Source organism: Gloeophyllum trabeum (assembly GCF_000344685.1).
Source record: "Gloeophyllum trabeum ATCC 11539 unplaced genomic scaffold GLOTRscaffold_00003, whole genome shotgun sequence".
Taxonomy (NCBI): Eukaryota; Fungi; Basidiomycota; class Agaricomycetes; order Gloeophyllales; family Gloeophyllaceae; genus Gloeophyllum; species Gloeophyllum trabeum.
The window spans coordinates 2901797-2921114 of NW_006920412.1; the positions used below are offsets into that span (position 1 = coordinate 2901797).

Below are 19318 nucleotides of genomic sequence, written 5' to 3' on the forward strand. Positions count from 1 at the left end.
TGTACTACAAAGCCCAGGGCCATTGCCACATCAGGCGCGAAGCGATCACGTGATGAAAGGGACTTGGTGAAATTCTCGGCGAACAACTGTGGCTGATGCAGACTTCACGACTGTCACCTGCACGAATCGTCTCCGCTGCGCGGTTCCCGGATGCTCGACCTGTACTGAGACATGCACTTCTAAAGCAACGAGGCTATGCCACCGTTTCCGGCGCTGCACAGGGAGCACCCCCGACCGCCACGAATCGTACGTGCTTTGGATCTGAGTTGCGAGAGCGCTTGAACCTGACTACGTGTTGGAAGGCGCCCAAGCGACGTTGAAGCGGTTCTGGAAGACGGTTGACATTCAGGAGCGAGATGGCGGGCTCGCGGTTACTCTCGACAAGAGGGCTCTGAAGACGCCTTCGGGAAACCCGCTGGTGTTGCCCAAGAATAAGAGCCTCGTCGCTACACTGATTGCGAATGAGTGGGAAAATCAAGAGACGGTCCTCAAGTCGCATGCTCTGCCAATGGTGCGTCCAACGAGCGTCTCGGCATCGCCCCATCTACTCACCTATTCCAGACTTCGTTGGCAGCCAGAGCCATTGACACTGCGAAGGATCCAAAGTCGCGTACGGAAATTCGGGAAGCTCTGATAAAGTATCTGGATACCGACACTGTTTGGTATGTACTCATTCATCTGTATGGCCGGGTCATTTTCTAATCGACTATTAGCTTCCACCAACTGGAGCCTGAGGCGCTCGCCCGTCTACAAAAGGCCCACTGGGACCCGTTACTGGATTGGGCTCGCGCAACCTTCGACGTCCCCATCCATACCTTCTTCTCCGTCCTCTCCAGCACTCAGCCACCAGAGACGACTGAGAAGCTCGCAAATGTGCTAGCCGAGCTTGATTCTTGGGAGCTTGCTGGTATGTCTCTGCCTTCCCCTCTTGCTTCGCTCCCGCGCTCGTATAATGATCTTACGTCTGCAGCTATGGAACGCACCACTTACACGACAAAGTCCTTCATCATTGGACTGGGCCTCGTTAAAAAGCATCTTAATGCCGAGCAAGCAGCCCTGGCTGCATCAGTCGAGGTAAACAGCCAAATTGAGAAGTGGGGTGAGGTAGAGGATTGTAAGTCGCCCTATCATATTCAATGCAGCCGCCTCTTGACATTTTCACCTTGTCAGCTCACGACGTAGACTATCATGATATCCGCCGCCAGTTAGCCAGCGCAGCCTGCCTTCTGTGTAATATATAGAGCACATCTCGTATAGTCACAGTAATATCAAAACACACTCGTCATCACTTCTTGTCGTTTGGCAAGTCAGGAGTGAAACCTATCGGGAAGACCTGTCTAACGTTCACGTTTATCCTCGAGGTCTGCATGTAATCCGCGTACACGGCCCAGTCGTCGTCCCCTTCTTCAAGATGGGTGGGTAGGGTGTTCTCTAGGATTCGTGGTACACCTATAGGTCGTCTGTAAGCTTGCGATGGAGATACGAGGGAGCGGGTACACTGACCGTGGTATGCTCTCCGGCATGCGGGCCCGGACATGATGACTACGTCCCCTGAGCGCAGGAGGACGGCGGTGGGCTCTGTGTCCCGAGTCAGTCCGCCTATGAGGAATATGGCGGCGTTGCCAAGCCTGGATCCACGCATCAGTAAGGGAGGAGTGGTACATGGGAGATGACGTACGAAATGGAGACCAAAGGTGAAGTGGCGCAAACCTCTGAGCGATCAACGTGGGCCATAAGTGTATCCTTCAATCCCAATGAGATGCAAAATACATGGGAACGCCGGTACTAGAACACACCTTCGTTTGATAGAAATTCACGATACCAGCGTCGGGATCTAGCGCACGCCATTGGCATTGCATCGATCACGCTTAACCCGCACTTACCGTAAGTTTCGTCCCAACACATCCAGTCTGGCCCTTCTGGCCCCCAACCCTCTTGCGAACTATCGTCCTCGGCGTATACATCTGCCCATTCTATGCTCTGGACAATCCTTCTGCACACCCCGCGTAAGACGGGGTCTACCTCCGCTTTCCCTTTCGAGAAGTCATACTGCTTGCTGCCCCAGTGGTAGGACCATCCTATGTTTGCCCACCTGAGTTTACGGACAACGCTGGATGCGGGGGCCGGCGCGACCGTATTTGACGGCGGAGCGGGGGCCTTTGGAGATGTTGCAATATCCTGGAAGGTGTCAGGTGAAGCTGGGGGGTTCGAGATGAGCTTCCGAGGCCCCGGTTTGGTGTCTTCTGGTATTTCAGCCGGAGGAGGCTGGGAGCTGCAGGACGCCCGAGGGTGTATCGTTTCCTCTTGGCCGTCCCGTTGCTGGGACCTTAGGGATATATTCCAGATGCCCTCCTGTGGAACGATGTAATGCGTATCGAGGTTCGTTTCATTTGGGTATCTTGCGTGATCGCGAAGACTCCATCGTATCATGTCTCGCTGCGCCTCGCGCGAGATATACGATGGCAAGATGACGAGTCCTTTTGTAGGCGAAGAGCGCATACACAACAACAATGAATACATACATATCCTCGACCGAAATGGAGCCATCCGCACCGGGTATGCGGGGAATAGTGTACGCCTTTCGACCAGAGTTACTTTCCGAAAGCCTGATCACTTTCCACTCGACAGCATCTGACCGACCAACCCATCCGCCTTGGGCAAGTTCCTCCCGTCTGCTTTCGTCCAGCGTGGCTAGGTCTAGCACATTTGATAGATCAGGAGGGGGAAACCGCGCCTTATACTTCTTCTCCGCCGCTCTGAAAGGAGTCCATTCGTAATCGACGCGATTGTCCCTGTTCCGTGTGGTCTTCAGATATCTCCTCCTTGCCTTTTTGTACTCCGCACTCGAAGGGTCATGTATACTAGCCACCGTCGTCGTCGACGTCGCCATCGCAGAGAGATGAGAGTCGGAGGTTGTCACGAAAAACAAAGGCAAACAGCCACCGCGGCCGAAGCAATGATGAAATGCGCTGCCGAGCATCCCCGCATGTAATCCGAATTTCTTGCCTTCGTCTCTACAATTCTTATGTCTCTATGGCTGCCGCGCCCCTCACCTTCTCTTATTACTCGTCAACATGTCGGAGCGCGACATATCGCGCGGTACACTGTGGCGGCGACGCGCGGTCATAGGCCAACCGGTTCGCTCGTTCTTGCACGTCCGAACGCAGCTGTAGTGCAAGTGCACCGTTCGTCAATACGGTTCGCAAGCGACCAGGCAGCGTCCGTGCCTGCGGACCCAGGTTCGAGTCCCGACCCAAAACCCAGTCCACCAGCACCAAAAGACACAACTACGAAAGAGCCTGTGCTGACCAGAGTGTGGAAGAAGGTCAAGCATGAAGCGCAACACTATTGGCATGGCTCCAAGCTCTTGGTGTCGGAAGTGCGCATTTCAGCGCGACTGCAATGGAAACTACTGCACGGAGAGACCTTGACTCGCAGAGAACGGAGACAGGTACGTTTCGTATGACACTCTGCCCCGTTTGCGTGATTCACAGACAGCTACCATTGGATTGGATTTCGTCTCCCCTTAGCTTAGACGTACCACCTCAGACCTGCTGCGGTTGATCCCTTTCGCGGTCTTCGTGATTGTCCCGTTCATGGAATTCCTGCTACCCGTTGCACTCAAGCTGTTCCCCAACATGCTCCCGTCCACCTTCGAAGATAAATTCGCGGCAGTGAGTAAACAGTTGTATCACTGGGTCCGTACAATGGCGCTGACTATGTAACACAAACTTCTACGCAATGAAGGAAGAAAAACAACGCAAATTGCTGCGTGTCCGGTTAGAAATGGCTAAATTCCTCCAAGAAACGCTCCGAGAATCCGGTCTGAAAGCGAACGCGCACATCGTCGGCTCAGACGCATTCAAGGAGTTCTTCCGCAAGGTACTGCCCTCTCCACTCCTCCCTTCGTCCATCTCACCTCCCCCTCCCGTAGGTACGGTCAACAGGCGAATCCCCCTCCACCCAGGACATCATCAACGTCGCGCGGCTCTTCGACGATGACCTCACGCTGGACAACCTCTCTCGCCCGCAGCTCGTCTCTATGTGCCGCTACATGGGCATCAACGCCTTCGGCACGGACAACTTCCTGCGTGGCGCGATCCGCTCGCGGTTACTACAGATTCGGCGCGACGACCAGGCTATCGACAGGGAGGGCGTGAAGGAGCTATCGATCCCCGAGCTGCAGGCGGCGTGCCAGGCGAGGGGGATTAGGACGTATGGTGTCAGTCCGGGGCGGCTGAGGGACGAGTTGGCGGCGTGGATTCAGCTGCATTTGCATAATCGCGTGTCGGGCGTGCTACTTATCCTGGGACGGGCGTTTAATTTTGATCGGATGCCTGGTGAGGACGAGGATGGGAAGACTGCGATCATTCAGAGCTTGCAGGCTGTGCTTAGCGGCTTGCCTGACACCCTGGTACGTTTAAAATCTGATTCATTGTTGTTGGCTGGTATGAAACTAACCGGTTGCGTATTACAGCTGAACGAAGCTGAGCTTGAAGTCGACTCGGACAAGGCCAGCTACAAGCAGAAGCTCGAGGTACTGCAACAACAGGAGGAGCTCATCGAGGACGAAGAGGAGCAGGAGCAAAAGGAGGACGCCGCTCGTCGCGCGAAGAGGGAGGCAGACGAGCGGTCCAAGCGGGAGGAGGAAGCTCGTCTGGCTCAATCTTTGTTGCCTGACACCGAGGTAGGGCGGCTTGTTCGTGTGTGATCGACGTTGCTGACGATGTCTTATGTAGCTGCAACCGGAGAAACCTGTCGAGGAAGCTCGCATGACGACTGAGCAGTTGAAGGAGCTGGGCGAGGCGCTCCAGTTGCTCTCGGCTAAGTCTAGCGTCCTCAAAGAACGCGACGAACTCCGGGCTCTAATGGAAGAGAATCTCCAAGCCGAAGAGGTACTTACCTCCCACTCACCCATCTATACTCGTGCTAATACCCTCACAGGACCCCAAGTCTCCATCCGGCGCGCTGACGAAGCGCATCCGCACGATGCTCACCAAGATCGACAAGCAGCTGCAGGAGTACGACGAGCGCGTGGGCAGCTCGCTGCAGATGATCTCGTGCGACCCGCAGGGCCGGATCTCCGTGCAGGACCTCGAGAAGGCGTTGGCTGTCATCAAGCACCGGCCGGACGAGGAGGTCGGGCAGGCAGTGATCCAGAAGCTGGACGTGGACAAGGACGGGTATGTCGAGCTGGAGCATGTGCTGGGGTTGGTTAGGCAGGAGGGGTTGGGTGAGTGTTTTCTTCGTGGTGGGCATGGTGTGGTTTGACTGATTTGGGCTGGTAGGGACGGTCATTGACGATGAGGCGCAGTCGATCATTGGGCAGGGGAGGGAGCTTAAGAACAGCAAGCCCCGGAAAGAAGATATTGTTCAAGAGTAATTCGGCATATTATATGTGTATACTCTTTACTATTTGCGGCGCAGCCAACTCACATAGACGTGGCCTTTGTGGTCATCACTTAATTCCATCCGTGACGAAGGAGTTTCTTCTCAGTAATGACGGTCGACAGTATATGCAGTCAGAGTCCATCATTGCCCAAGAAACATTGCTCGCAATATTAGACATAGCATTTACATGGGTAAGCTCGACCCCTGCGCCGAAAGTGGTATTCTGGAGGAGACTAGCTCTTCGTCTTTTGTTTTCGTAACTTGGCGCTCTTCGTCCGCTCTCTGACCCCATCCGCGTTCTCCGGCTTGTCCATGACGGGCGCGTCGTCGTCGTTCCCGTCCCTGTTCTCGGCCCACCAGCGCCCGGCTTGGAGGAGCAATATGCCGGTAAGGGCGACGCTGCAGATGAGATTGTTGGAGGCGAGGTCGAGGGTGAGCGTGCGGAGGTTCGGGGGGTAGACGGTGCTTGCGGTGTGGAGGGGTAGGGATTTGAACGTGGAAAGGGCTACAGTACTGAGTTGGAGGTACTCAGACATCAAACGCGGCAGAGGACTTACTGGGGAGGACAGAATACAGATATACCGCAGCCGCACTGCCATACAAGACTTCACGCCTCGTCAGCAATAGCATCCTCGTAATTACATCCATCTTGGGCTCACAGATGCTGCCCCCGTCAAACATCAAATTCCCTGCCTGCCCATCTCCCAAGCTCCATAAAATCGTGATCCCGCCGAGGCACGCTGTAGCAGTCAGAAAATAGAGCAGGTACTCGGGCATGCGCGCAAGGATGGAGTAGTACGCCGCGGCGGTCCAGAGATGCTCATCGCTGATCTCGGGCGACTTCCACAGCGTCAGCGAGTCCGCGATCCAGTGCGTGAAGAGGGTCCCTGTGTGCGAGTATATTTATCAGTCCCATTCGACGATACAAAGTGTAAAACTAACCGAGAAGAAAAGAGGTTACGCAGACTACGAAGCTGACTCGCCAGGCCATGGGGGAATGTACACGGTGGAGGAACGGCGGAGGGCAGCGAGCGGTTCATCTGCCAAGTCTGCTCGAAAGGCACGGCTGCATCACGCACAGCCACCGATATGTACCCACGTGAAAATCCAATCGTGATGTGCTAACTCTGCGTTCATTCCTCCTGGACATCATGCAGGTCTTCCGCGCTGCGTCTCGTTTACCGACCAGAGCCTATCGTCGGAGGCCGAATGCGGTGAGATTACTATCGACTGCCCCTTCGTCGTCGCCGTCAAGTTCATCAAACTCGAATCGGCCGGTGCCATGGTTCGTAGACGCCGAAGCGGAACGCTCACACGACTTGCGTCCAAACCCACCACATCTACCTTCGAAAGAGGTCTTAGCTACGGTCCCACCGATACCCGAAAATGTACCGGAAGTAGTGAAGAATCTGCACGCAGAGCTGGTCAAGTCGCCTCACCTCGAACCGTCGGAGCTGCTCGTGCGCGAGCCGCCTGAGATACCCCCTGGCCCGCCGTTGCCGCCGAAGGGACCGCAGGGTCGGAGGAAACGGGGGAGCACGTATGCAGGCGAAGGGGTGTTGTACCCTACGAGTGGGATATGGAATTGGTTGATTCTGGCTCAGGTGCGTTCAGTACACGTGTCGCAGGCTCTGGCCTTGCTGATAGGCGTGACTGCTAGGTTAAGGAAGGTACGGAGAAGCGAGGGGCGATAGAGTCTGTAGTTCGCCTTGTCCGTAAAACAGTAAGTGCCATCCGATCGCACGCAATCACTTCAGTGAGGCTTACGGCGCAATATAGCTATTAAAAATGGAGCCACCCTTACCGCTACCACCCAATGCGAAGCGGAAGGTTAATGATACATGGGCCATGATAGACGCAGGTGATTTTGCGGTTCATATCATGAGCAAGAGTGCAAAAGAAAAGTTTTTCACCCGTATGGAAGAGTGGTAATCAAGGTCGCTGTATTTTATTAAAGTCACCAAGGCTTTCATCTAATTCACTAGTTTACAATGTTTAGCATGTGTAATACCACTTCGTGTCGTCAGCTCGATAGGGTTAGGGTTAGTCCAATATTGATGGCTCATCGATACTAGCATTATGGATCTGAGTCGCGACTTTGTCATGTCAACGCGCAACTGCGTGTGGATGTTCCTGTATTTCACGATAAGTATACTCTATTTTTTACTTGTACCCGCCAGTCTTCTCCCCCTTTTCGAGAAGCCGACTTCGGCAAGGCATGTAAGTAGACCTTTACGCTTCGTCTACTCTTCCGTAGGAGACTACCTGTCGAAGATGTGTTTATCTACGATTACCTGCCGTCAGACCGACGGGCCCAGCTCATAATTCAGCCTCGTGGACGACAACATGACATTATTGAGGCCCAAGATATCAGACACTTACATATGGACAGGGTGGCGAATGTCAATTAAGCCTGCCATATTGGACTACCACGATTTTCGAAGTGGATTCTGTGGACATCGCAAGGAGCCCAAAGGTTGGAATAGTTCGGGGTCTAATGGCGGACACCTTCGTGCACTAACTCGCTGTACGTCGCTTTTTCTTCTCATTCGACATACACTTCTTGATATGTTAAAGGTTGAAGTGCACCAAAGCTTTACCTGCAGCCCGATACTCCTCTGCCCCCGCTCAGGGCTCCCAAACTCATACTGTCCTGGGAAAGAATGGTCCTGAACTGCCCCCTGGAATGACAACCCGCTGCTGACCCTCTGGCGGCCTTGCGCTTGTACTGACAGGCGAAAACGAGACATTCGAGAACCTGGCTCGCCAACTCTGAAGCGGCTGTGGCAGATGGTGGTGGACTCCCGTCCGAATTTGTTGGAAGTCTATCCCACTTACCTCTGCCTTGCACTCGCCAAGCTCCGCCGTCATCACTCGAAAACTCAACCGGGGCGCAGTTCGTTCTCTTCGCACGGAATTGTTATCAGTCGTTGATGATCCAAGCTTCTGCTCACCCCGTGGATAATGTTGCACTTGTGGCTCCCTGGTTACTGAATCACGAAAGGCCAAAGAGCATTTATGCCGGGACCGGATGTGACAGAAGTTCCACCTTCTTTGCTCCTGATGCAATGGAACGCAGAGAAGACAGATTGCCACCGCCCCCCCTACCCTCATCAATATATGGAGGCACGTTCTTCATCGAGAGCGGTGCTCTGCGGTCAAGTCCCGATATGCGTAGGTCGTGCTAGTCCGCCGCGTCTTCCATACAGTGCAACTCATACTCAGGCTGACACTTCAGACCACCGTCCCCGGCCCCTCTCGTGCAAGTACGTTGCTTGCCGACATTGATGAAATGCCGCGAAGTCCGATTTGCATAGGTCACGCTTGCCCGCCGCGTCGTCTGCCCGGTAGTGTACCTTTTCCTCGCCCATGCATTTAATCAGGTGGTGCGACTTTTCCCTCACCTAGGCATTCCTATTTCTGTAGGTATACTTGCGTGTGACGTGATCTGGAATGTTCATCTAATCGACCGCGAGATCCTCGGAACTTGGATGACATCCTTTTTCATACCCGTGAAAGGGCGGGTATTTTTGGTCAAAACCGTACGAGGATGTATTCTTGCAGATGTAAATACTCATCATGACTGCAGGCTCAAGTACGATGGGATTATGTTGGTCATGAATTTGCCTCCCACCCCACTTCCTGTTTTCGGCACCGACTTTGTGGCGAGCATATCCCGGAGTCAGTCGATTGGAACGAAGGGACCGAGGGCTCTACAGGTTGTGAAGCCTGTTTAGAGTCTCCTCTGTGTCGTGACCGATGTCCCTGACGTGTTTCCATGGATCCACCCGGAAGCACCTCGGGATAGCATGTGTCTCCGCACCCAGTACGGATTATTCACGGTATTTCCGCGAATACATCTTAAAGCTGTAATTGTCTATGGCCAGGAGGGTATAATAAGGGCCATTTCTCTGTTAACTGAGGTGCGACCCCCCAGTTCCTCCGTCATATACTGACAACATGAAGTTCCTCGCCTCAACCGCGGTAGCTCTGGCCTGCATGGTCGGGTCTGCCTTCGCGCAGTTCCGCTACACTGGTGTCAATATTGCTGGCTTTGACTTCGGTTGTGGCACGGATGGTACCTGCGACATTACCCAGGTCGTGCCTCCCTTGACCCAGTACGGAGGTCAGTACCTCTATCTTCAGGGGACAACGAGCGGGCGAGCTCATGTATGCCATCCTCTACAGGTCCCGACGGACTCGGTCAAATGCAACACTTCGTCCGGAACGACGGCTACAGCCTGTTCCGACTTCCGGTCGGCTGGCAATATCTCACTAATAACACCTTGGGCGGCACGCTCTACCAACCGAATTTCGAGAAGTATAACGCATTGGTGCAAGCGTGTTTGAGCACCGGTGCGAGCTGCATTGTCGATGTCCACAACTACGCTCGCTGGGACGGCGGAGTAAGTGACCCCGTGAAGCCAAGAATAAGGCGGTAGCTCATTGATATGCATAGATCATTGGGCAAGGTGGGCCTACCAATGAGCAGTTTGCTGCCCTCTGGTACTCGTTGGCCTCGGAGTTCAAGCAGTACAACAACATCATCTTCGGAACGTGAGTCACAACATGTACTAACCTCTTTGTGTACTAACTGGTAATGCGAAGAATGAATGAACCGCATGACCTCAACGTCACCCTGTGGGCTGAGTCTGTCCAGTACGCCGTGAACGCAATTCGCGAGGCCGGGTAAGTCTTCCCCGGCGCATCCTTCACGAGGGTATTCCAAGCTAACCGTCCCACAGGGCAACCACCCAGTTGATTCTTCTTCCTGGTGACCAGTACACATCCGCTGCCACCATTTGGTCAGACGGCTCTGGAGCAGCTCTCCTTAACGTGACAAACCCCGACGGTACTAAGACGAACCTCATTTTCGATGTTCACAAGTATCTCGACTACGTGAGTAACCAGTTCGAGAATCTCGTCGGCGTCGGAATAACACTGGAAATGATATAGGACAACTCGGGCACGCACGCCAACTGCACCACCAACAACATTGACACGGCATGGGAGCCGCTCTCGCAGTGGCTGCGCGAGAACGGAAGGCAGGCTCTGAACACCGAGACGGGGGGCGGTAACACCGCATCTTGCATCGAGTACTTGTGTCAGCAAGTTGCTTACCAGAGGACCGTTGCTGACGGTACGTCCTCATGCATCATTCTCGATCAGTCTTTTTGTTGATCCGTTACTTCAGTTATCTTGGGCTACTCGGGATGGGCGGCGGGAAGTTTCGCCACCGATTACATTCTCACTGAGACTCCGACCCTCAACGGTACCGTTTGGTATGACCAGCCGACTGTCTCGTACTGCTTAGCACCCACGGCTGGTGCGTGAAGGCGTCACGTAGGGCTCTCGTCCGGTTAGGATTGCAGAACGCTATGTTTGGGATGTAAGTATATCATAAGCAGCAATCAATTATCTTGGTGACAGTGCGACCTGCGAAGCACGCATTGCGCGATCGGGAGGCTGGCCCACGACTAAAGTTATTCTGTGCGGCTCACAGCAGGGGCATTTACATCTGGCTCTCAGCCGCCTGCACAAGCGATGATAGCGGAGCAGCCCCTACCTGCGCGAAGAATCCCATTTCTCAGTCCTTCTTCCTACTTTCCAACCATTGTGCAACGTCAGAAGTCGAACGCTAAGGGGCGATGTCATCAACACGCAGCATGACAGAAAGCAGTGACGTACCTCAATAACAGCAATATTATCCTTTATGCTATCGAGAGCCTGCAAGTATGCGAGATGATATCTGGAGGTGTCTTTATGCTACAATCGGAGCAGCATTAGCTTCAAGCTTGATATCGCGAAGTCGATGGAGATATGGACCTTGAAGAAGTCCACCGTCTCATCATAATCACGCTGAGTTGTGAGAGATGCAAGAGACAGCTGATCGTTGTGTATTGCAGTTAGTTAAATTTTTTGTGCAGTCGCGGTAGTACTCACCCTGAGCAGGGACGTCAGTGTGAAGTTCCCTTCAAACCGTTTGTATAACTGCCGAGTCCATGTCGTGCTCAGCTGTAGTATCACTAAAGAAGCAATGCACTCACATCCCAAAAGTGTTCTTTGAAGAAGCTCGCCATAAGCCGTCTCGACTTCTCATTCGCACCCAGAGACGCGACGAAGTACATGACGTCTTGGTCCCGCGCCTGTGTCATCATGTAGTCCAGGGTCTCTTTCGCTAACTCTAAGTCGCGAGTAGCGCCCATGGCAACCCTAGTGGGAGTTAGGCAGAGTGAGGCGGGACAACGAGGCGGTATTGGGAAGATCTTACATAGCAGCAATAGCATGTGTCGGGGTCTTGGGCTGACCAAGGATATGCTTCATTGCGTCGAATTCTGCACGACCACCATGACGCACCGCCTATAACCAATGTTACATCCAACTTCCTTTCCCGCTGCATCCCTCACTCACCACAGAGAAGGTAGTTCTGAGAAGGTCAGCCGGTATCTTCGAGTCGTCGCCAGTTTCCACGAAGTGCTTGAAACGACCCTTCAATTCCTGGATGACTCTGGGAAGAGACCTGAACACAAGACGAACGGACAGTCGTTACACGCCACATACTTAGGGTCTTCTCCGACGCTGGCCATACGTATGGCCGTCGTACGTAGTGAGACGACATCGGGCGAGTCATCCGGAGCGTATTCGAAGCCCAGTTGGTCCACTAGTGGCATATAAAGTTCCTAGAATGCTGCATTATGATCATTAGATTTCGAACGGTCTCAAATGCACCTACACGGGCGAATTGAGCCAAGGGATCCCTGATCTCAGGATGCTCAAACCAGATCTTTCGCAGGTCAGAAAGATTATCAGCTATGCTATCACGGACGAGGACTTTCGGTGACGTCAGAAAGTAATACGCGCAGGTATCACCACACTAGATTGCTCACACTCTTTCTCCTTTCTCAGTATGTCCATCAGTGTGAGAGCACTGCTAATCTTCGCAAAACCGGCCTTGGAGAGTGCTATAGCATCGTGAATCAAGCCCATCCTGTCGCTGAGAGAGAATAATGAGTTCTCCTTGGCCGCCTCCGAAGCTATCTTGGCGAGGCGCTCCGGAGAGTAGAGAACTCGATCTGAAAAGCGACACATGTCGGTGGACGGGGCGAGCAGTTTTTCTATCCGATAACTCACAGACACCTGTGTTGTGCGCGTTGAGTTTGAAAGGCTTGTTGGTATCAAAAGGAATGGTCCTCTCCCGCACATCCAAGACTGCGTCTCTGTTTATAACGGCTTGACCATGCTCATTTACAGAGACGACCTGAAGGGGAACAGTCCTATGATTCCCCTCGACGTCAGCCTCAGCACATCACAGCCAGAGGACATCCTCACCAAATGGTCTCGTTGTCCTTGGGCTCCGCAGGACCTGATGCTAGGAAGCGGTCTTGGCGGACATGGATACCCTTCTCTGTTTCAGACACGGTGATGACCGGGAAACCCATCTGAACGCTGCCTTTAGACCTGCAATCAACTAGAAGGTCGGTACGTTACCTTTGACACCCAGTTATCCATGACCTTCGGGACGTCGACGCCTAACGGGCTTCAGAATCATAACTCGGTTACTATACCGTACGCGCTTACCAGTCGCCTCAGCGATTCCTTCCCACAAGTCTTTCGTCACGGTATTACCATATAAATGCTTCTTGAGGTATAAGGAAATTCCTTTCAAGAAGCGATCTTCGCCCATGTAACTCGCTAGCATGCGGAGGACTAGTAGAGTGTTCTAAGAAATTCGAGTGTTCGAAGACATTCGCATGTCTCACCTGATGCAGCTTTGGAGTATGACAGCGAGTCAAATATCTAATGATCGCATAAGCCTAACTCAATGGTGCGATATCTACCGAAATGAGTTCACGTACCTGATTGATTTTGTTTGCATCGGGGCACTCCACTTCAATGGGATGTGAAGACAGCTTTGCATCCAAATTCAGAGCGCGAACCAGGTGGACATTGATGAAGCGCGATTCCATCTTCCACTCCGGCCAAATCCTGCTCTTATTGTCAGAAGAACCCTCCTTTGCAGTGCAATGGGACAGCGCACTTGTCTAGAATGAATCGTGATTAATCAGATCCCGCTCTGTCGGGAACCAACGTATACGTACTTGGAAGGATGACTTCTCCCATCTGCAATATACACCAGTAAGTGGCTACAGGGGGGTGGCAGAGAGAATCAACTTGCCAGAGTCGCGAAGCCTAATCGTGTGTGTTGTCAGAACATAGTCTTATAGTAGCGAGAGACCATCCTTACCCTCCTTGAGGTACAGATTGTCCCACCACTCCATAGTCGTTATGTTTCCGAACCTTCATTGCCTTCACTTCTCGCAACAAATGAAGGTGTGCTACATGGTACGTACCACATATGGGCCACTTCGTGACACTGAGTGTCTACAACGTTCAGTTTCGCTTGCAGATCGGCCTTGTCAGGGTCCACCAAGAAAGCGGAAGTCCTTCCAGTGATCAGACCCTGTAAGACACGTCAGATGTCCATGCATGACCATATTGCTGTTACGCCAGCCACACTGAACATACCCAGTTCTCCATAGCACCTATTGCAGATATATTAGCTACATTCCCCATGATACATCGGGACACCTACCGGCGTCAAAGTCGCTAGCGACTAAGGTGTCCAATTTGGGCAGTGGATACTCCACCTGGAACATTTGTTCATATAGTGGCAGCGCTTTTGCTTTGACGTCGAGGGCAAATTGCGTCTGATGAATGCAGTCCTTGGTACCTGCGAGAATAGTACATTGACATGGCCGATCAGCGAGTATAAACCACAAGGAAATGCGTCCGACATACTATAGATTCGTAGTGGTCGCGTCTTCCCGCTCAGAGGACTTGTATACGAGCTCTCCAGGTACTCGAAGTGTCCGTTGGCAAACCCAACAATATATGTTGACATCTGCACCAAGACCAACCTTAGCAAAACCGACCAGCGAAGGCAGTTTCCAGCGACTCACGATTGGAGTAGTGTCGAAACGTGTGATTTTCCACTTGTCTGCTTGGTCTCCGGTACCCAGAGAAGCGAGGAACTTGGCCAGAGCAGGAGACTTCTTCATTGAGTCTGCGAATGCACCGGGAACGTATAACTCCTCCGAGATAGCAGGCATATTGCTCAGGTTGACGGTGTCAGTGCGGGAGATCATAGTGACAGCAAACGTGGCTTTCAGCAGGGGCTCATCCCAGCAAGGGAATGCTTTCCGAGCGGCTGTGGGCTGCAATGCAAACACGGGAAGGCGTCAGGATCATCGTGCAATTGCCGGAGACTACAAAATAAGAACCTCGAACTGCGTCAACGCATAGTATTGTGTTTTGCCTTGGCCTGTCCATTTGGACCTGTAGTAACCAGCCATGCTTCCATCGAGTTCACCGGTAAAGCCGATCCGCAGTTGAGCTTTGGAGCCCGCCGGTAACGGCGTGCCAAATCGCACAGTAAGACGCTCTGTCGTGGAGTCTACATTCGCGGAGGCCTGGATCTGTTCCGTCCGTAACGCTTCAGAGTAAACGGATGCTTCTCCAAGTTGGGTGTGGGCCGAGTTTAGGACAATGGAGGATGTCTCTTCCACGACATCCAAGCTAGAAGCCCATATATCGTTGGTCATTAGTTCTACACCTATAGTGGTTGAAGACAACCCACTCGATGGATACGAAACCGTCAAAGGCGAGCTTCTCGAGGTCCGTCCGGACAGTGATGTCGTAGTGCGTCGGTCTCACGTTCGTCGGAAGACGGTAATTCCCCGCATTGGCTCCTGTATTAGCCATCGCACCTAAAGATACGTCTGGAAGAGTAGAACAGAACCGTGAATGCGACCTGAGGCTTTGGATCCTAGTCGCGTCGACGCGTCTACTAGTAGGAAACACCTGATCACGATAACTCCGTCTTATAAGGTGCATGACTGGGCCATCGATGTGATGTCCCATGTACGCTTTTGTACTGATAGTGGAGACGCATGATTTGACAGATAACCACTCTTGCCGCAGAACCGACCTTGCGAAGGTCATGATCAGTGACCGGACCATACGCGCTTGTGCTTCAGGTCAGGCGTGCGACGTGTTGCCGGCCCAACGCGAGGGTAACCTCAACCTGTTTGGACTAGGAGCACTGTCTCTACTAAGTAGAAGTATTTCTAGCAACGAAGCAATAAGCGGGGAAACAACTCTTTATTTCTAGTGTACAATTCCACATCCAACCAACCACAAGGTACAGATTTTCTACAACTTGAACAAGAGAGCAGTTTACAATGCAAGGACACTTCTGATGGTATGATTTCTAGATTCCTCTAGGACCGAACACCAGCTCATATTCGATGGCACTCGACCCCTCAGTTCACGACACGGGGCAACTTCGGCTCATCAGGCGCATAAGGCTCACCCGTAACCTCCCTCATCAAGTCGTTGAGCCACGCCCCATTCGGCTTCACCTTCTCGCCACGAGAGCAGTACATCATAGCCAAGTAGAGCCACGCCGCGGCGTTCCCGACGGTGCCCACCTCATCACTGACGTGGGTCCTCGCGTACTCGCTCATGGTGTCGTACAGCTTCTCGTCGGTGTACAAGTCGAAGAGGTGCTTGGCGACGGTCTCGTTGTCGCCGACTTCGACCAGGTAGCCGCTCTTGCCGTGCTCGATCTGCAGGGGAATACCGCCGGTGCGAGAGGCGACAACGGGCTTGCCGGTGTGCAGGGCCTCGGAGACCTTCACTTCGAAGCCTTCACGGGTGGACAGCTGCAAAGCGATCTTCGCGTTGTCCATCAAAGCGTTCAGAACTGCCACAAGGTCAGATATTTAAGACAGTGGCAGGTGGTCAAGGTTAGCCACTTACGTTGATCACTGGGCGGCAGTCTCATGACGATGATATCGTTCGAGTATTGGGAGTACTGCGAGTGGATAAGCCCGGTGACCTGGTCATAGATGATACTGGCATCAGGATCGTCGACCGCGCCGTGACCGCAGATCAACAGTTGGGGCATGATGTCCTCTTCCAACTCGGTCTTTTCGGCGAGCATCTTACGGAATTTCGCATACGAGTCGATGACGTTGGGGATACCCTTTGACGGGTCGAAGCGCGCAATCTGTACAACGTACTCGCGCGCGGGCCACTTCAACTCGTGCATCTTTTCGCGCACACAGAGGGAGCGGAATTCGCCCATATAGTACTGGGAGTCCCACGTGTCGAGGGGCTTGTTCAAGCCATCCAGCCTTAAAAGGGTACAGATGAATATGACTATCCAAGGTCTCAACCAATTTGCCCTTACCAGTCGGTCGCGGCGCCAAGGAAGGCGAGCTTCTCTGTGGGCACATCGCTGGGAACGAACTTCTTGACGGGATGGCCTGAGGCGACATAGTCAGCTATGAACGCAAAAACGTGGGAGGGTGTCGCTCACTAATGAACATATCGGCTAGCTGGATATTCTTCCATAGGTAGTTCCACACCTCTTCCTGCGGGGAACCCTTGACATGCACCAAGTCGCTACGGATCTCAATATGCGACCTGTAAATGATGGGCATATCCGGGCGAACTTGCTTAATCAGAGGAATCAAACCCGGCATCTGGGGATCATCTACGGTGCAATTCGTGTAAGCCAAGACCAATGTAATCATTGGACTGTGAATGCAACGTACCGATAAAGGCAATGTCCACGCCGCCCTGCGCGAGCGGGCCTCCTTCTGCCGTCCACCTCAGCCCGTTCTTTTGGATCCAGGCATCGAAATTGTCCTTCTGGTCCTGGGTCAGACGAAGGCTTGGGGCTGCGACGCCCTGAAGGATATTGTGGTTGTTCTTCGTCGTCCGGAATACGGACGGCGACGGGTTCGGAACATACCTGCGCACACATACATCGTGTGAACATTAAGTAGACGCAGTAAAAAGTCCGGATCGAGGGTTCCGGATAAAAGTAAACAGCAAGGACCCCAAGTGAATGCGATATGAAGAAAGATGGAAGATAACGCGAGGGATGCGGGGAAGGCACGGTGAGAGCCGAGAAGTGCGGGGTAAGAAACTCACCAAGAAGCATCGACGTCAAGGAGAGTTAAAAACCTGATAAGCGCGTGTCGCATCTAGTACAAACCGGTCAGTTTCATCTCTGCCGATCGGCACTATAACACCAGGAAATGTACTCACGAGAGCGACACCACCTGTTCAATCGTATTAAACCCATTAGCAAAATGGGAGGAGCCGATCAATCGCCGCGAGGATACGCGGGACCAAAGAGACAATGCGGGGAAAGGTACTCACCGCCTTGGGGCGTACTGGAAAAGAAGCCGATCTTGATTTTCTTCTCCCTCAGCTCGTCCGCGAGTTTGTTCACGGCATTCCACGTCCCCGAGCTGACGGTCTTGCGGTACTCGTCCAAATCGTCGATGAGGTGGATCTTCCCAGCCGAGTCTACGAGCACTTGGTTGCGGGGCCCGATGCTCAGTCTGGGGTTGTTACCCGGGCCGAAGTACATGATACATTTGCGGGCGGCCGAGTCCGCCTGTTCGTCCATAGTGCGGGGGATGGGTAGACCCTTGGTCGTGGGGGTACCGAGGTTGGCAGCGGTGCCCGGCGCGAGCACATTGTTTTTGGCCAAGGGAGTGGGGTCGACGTAGACAGTGGGGGTGTCGGCACCAGAGGGCGCAAAGGAGCCAGTTTGGGAGTATAAGCGGTGCTTAATGTTCGGCCGGGTCACGGAGTCAGTGTGGTAAGGCTTGATATTGAATACTATGGGCACTATATCCAGAGTCAACCACAGGCGGGTGCAAAGGTTCGGGGCCTGCCAGCCGATCATGAGATCGGAAAGTGATCGGGAGACGGAAGCCATACCTCCTTGAGCAGCGACAGAGTGACACCCGCGCCGAGGAACTTGCACAGATGGTCAGCAGAGAACTTCCTGAGTGTAGAGAGGATTTGCTGCTCGATTTTATCGCCATTATCTCCGTTCGGTGAGTACGGGATTTGCATAGAGGCATAATCAGTAGCATAAACCGAGTCGTGGATAGATATCGCGATCTCGAACTGCGTGTTGTTATTCACCACTCCCCCTGCGATACCCGCCCACATCGCCTGGATATATTGTTACCACTGGTTGCGCAAGGTCATGGCAGTCTCCTTACCTGGAGCGAAGAGAACTGGGGCACATTGGGCCGCCTCCTCGATATCACGCTCGAAAGCCGCCTCCTGTACGAGTCGGGGGGCTTCGACTGGAAGTGCTGGGTAGGCGACATCGTTCTTCGGCTGTTTCAACGGGAGTGGGCAGGCTAGGAGGGAGGCAGGAAGATTAATGGCACTGGGCGTCTTTTAAAGGATCCGCAGAGCGGCGACGAGTCCTGTTCTCAGGATGCTTAGGGACAGATCCCGAACCCAATTGCGATGCCCGCAGCGTGTCTTGACATGATCCACCAGCCAGTCTCGCACGCCAATTCTGGAGCGCGTATGGCTCCGGCTTTGGAAGAGACCTCCATGTATAGCGGTCTCGCTTTCCCGTCCAGACAGTCCTTTGGAGATAGAATTTCGTGTATGACAGCATAACCGGTCACGATAGCCTACCATGTACCTGATGACTCTCAACGTGTTGTCAGGCCTGGAGCTCGGGTCGATGGCCGACGATATATCCGCAGGAGTGTGCGCCTGGCTCCGCCCAAGACGCGTAGAACGACTTCGAAAAAATCTAGATGTTCGTTCATAAAGCAGAACTCAGGAAATGAACGCGTTCGATATTGGCATGGGAGACGATGGAGGAGGACAAGGTTCACAAAGTGCAAATGAAAAGGGCAGTGGTCGGGGTACCCGTACCAATTCCCACGGCTGTGGCACCCTGTATAACGATTTCCAACTGCGTCGCGTCTCTTTCCAACATCGACTCTCGCGATGCCAAACCGGTAGACAATGGCGGCCGGACGCTGCAAGGCATGCGACTCGAAGACCATCTTCGACGCCGAGGTCGGCT

The 19318-nt window shown here is 53.2% G+C and overlaps 8 protein-coding genes across 8 annotated transcripts; 4 read left to right on the forward strand and 4 right to left on the reverse strand.

Annotated features, from left to right (window-relative positions):
• Positions 1-95: 95 nt before the first annotated feature.
• Positions 96-1543, forward strand: GLOTRDRAFT_120253 (ATP12-domain-containing protein; the record flags this gene model as incomplete). The annotated part of the gene is made up of 7 exons (XM_007865551.1): positions 96-246; positions 303-511; positions 562-662; positions 714-907; positions 971-1114; positions 1171-1449; positions 1504-1543. The coding sequence occupies 6 exons, from the start codon at positions 96-98 to the stop codon at positions 1239-1241; spliced, it is 870 nt and encodes a 289-aa protein (XP_007863742.1). The 3' UTR covers positions 1242-1449; positions 1504-1543.
• On the reverse strand, positions 1286-2890 carry GLOTRDRAFT_73131 (uncharacterized protein; the record flags this gene model as incomplete). Its single annotated transcript, XM_007865552.1, has 6 exons — positions 1286-1449; positions 1504-1628; positions 1679-1743; positions 1797-1834; positions 1884-2477; positions 2554-2890. The coding sequence occupies 6 exons, from the start codon at positions 2888-2890 to the stop codon at positions 1286-1288; spliced, it is 1323 nt and encodes a 440-aa protein (XP_007863743.1).
• Positions 2891-3235: 345 nt separating this feature from the next.
• GLOTRDRAFT_18493 (uncharacterized protein) lies at positions 3236-5383 on the forward strand (the record flags this gene model as incomplete). Its single annotated transcript, XM_007864606.2, has 8 exons — positions 3236-3379; positions 3531-3674; positions 3748-3882; positions 3935-4414; positions 4478-4687; positions 4740-4895; positions 4945-5233; positions 5289-5383. Coding segments are annotated over 8 exons (1653 nt in total), but the record flags the coding sequence as incomplete, so codon positions are not given.
• A 241-nt stretch (positions 5384-5624) lies between these two features.
• GLOTRDRAFT_127110 (uncharacterized protein) lies at positions 5625-6382 on the reverse strand (the record flags this gene model as incomplete). The annotated part of the gene is made up of 4 exons (XM_007865553.1): positions 5625-5896; positions 5949-5996; positions 6051-6278; positions 6334-6382. 4 exons carry the CDS (start codon positions 6380-6382, stop codon positions 5625-5627), a joined length of 597 nt encoding a protein of 198 aa, XP_007863744.1.
• A 160-nt stretch (positions 6383-6542) lies between these two features.
• Positions 6543-7488, forward strand: GLOTRDRAFT_73135 (uncharacterized protein; the record flags this gene model as incomplete). Its single annotated transcript, XM_007865554.1, has 3 exons — positions 6543-6995; positions 7052-7114; positions 7171-7488. The coding sequence occupies 3 exons, from the start codon at positions 6543-6545 to the stop codon at positions 7321-7323; spliced, it is 669 nt and encodes a 222-aa protein (XP_007863745.1). The 3' UTR covers positions 7324-7488.
• Positions 7489-9304: 1816 nt separating this feature from the next.
• GLOTRDRAFT_120257 (uncharacterized protein) lies at positions 9305-10755 on the forward strand (the record flags this gene model as incomplete). Its single annotated transcript, XM_007865628.1, has 8 exons — positions 9305-9517; positions 9580-9797; positions 9851-9948; positions 10000-10080; positions 10137-10290; positions 10348-10531; positions 10586-10717; positions 10739-10755. Exons 1-8 carry the CDS (start codon positions 9352-9354, stop codon positions 10753-10755), a joined length of 1050 nt encoding a protein of 349 aa, XP_007863819.1. The 5' UTR covers positions 9305-9351.
• A 223-nt stretch (positions 10756-10978) lies between these two features.
• On the reverse strand, positions 10979-15153 carry GLOTRDRAFT_36981 (uncharacterized protein; the record flags this gene model as incomplete). Its single annotated transcript, XM_007864754.1, has 25 exons — positions 10979-11029; positions 11080-11157; positions 11218-11277; positions 11335-11382; positions 11439-11604; positions 11663-11751; positions 11803-11899; positions 11953-12071; positions 12125-12222; positions 12279-12464; positions 12523-12665; positions 12721-12830; positions 12880-12920; positions 12970-13098; positions 13152-13188; positions 13248-13380; positions 13487-13535; positions 13628-13689; positions 13743-13852; positions 13918-13934; positions 13985-14122; positions 14230-14293; positions 14352-14606; positions 14673-14967; positions 15029-15153. 25 exons carry the CDS (start codon positions 15151-15153, stop codon positions 10979-10981), a joined length of 2700 nt encoding a protein of 899 aa, XP_007862945.1.
• Positions 15154-15535: 382 nt separating this feature from the next.
• On the reverse strand, positions 15536-18726 carry GLOTRDRAFT_137277 (trehalose synthase). Its single transcript, XM_007865555.1, has 10 exons — positions 18486-18726; positions 18196-18435; positions 17626-18145; positions 17512-17525; positions 17395-17447; positions 17013-17212; positions 16775-16951; positions 16646-16721; positions 16213-16589; positions 15536-16156 (listed from the first exon to the last, which is right to left on the reverse strand). Exons 1-10 carry the CDS (start codon positions 18594-18596, stop codon positions 15714-15716), a joined length of 2211 nt encoding a protein of 736 aa, XP_007863746.1. The 5' UTR covers positions 18597-18726; the 3' UTR covers positions 15536-15713.
• Between the last annotated feature and the right edge of the window lie 592 nt (positions 18727-19318).

Excerpts from the sequence above, each read along its gene's own strand:
- GLOTRDRAFT_137277 (XM_007865555.1), bottom strand. The coding sequence starts at position 18,596 with ATGTCGCCTACCCAGCACTTCCAGTCGAAGCCCCCCGACTCGTACAGG. Across the intron at positions 16,722-16,774 it reads GCTAGCCGATATGTTCATTA|GCCATCCCGTCAAGAAGTTC; the intron begins GTGAGCGACACC and ends ATGTCGCCTCAG. Across the intron at positions 16,590-16,645 it reads CTTGGCGCCGCGACCGACTG|GCTGGATGGCTTGAACAAGC; the intron begins GTAAGGGCAAAT and ends TACCCTTTTAAG.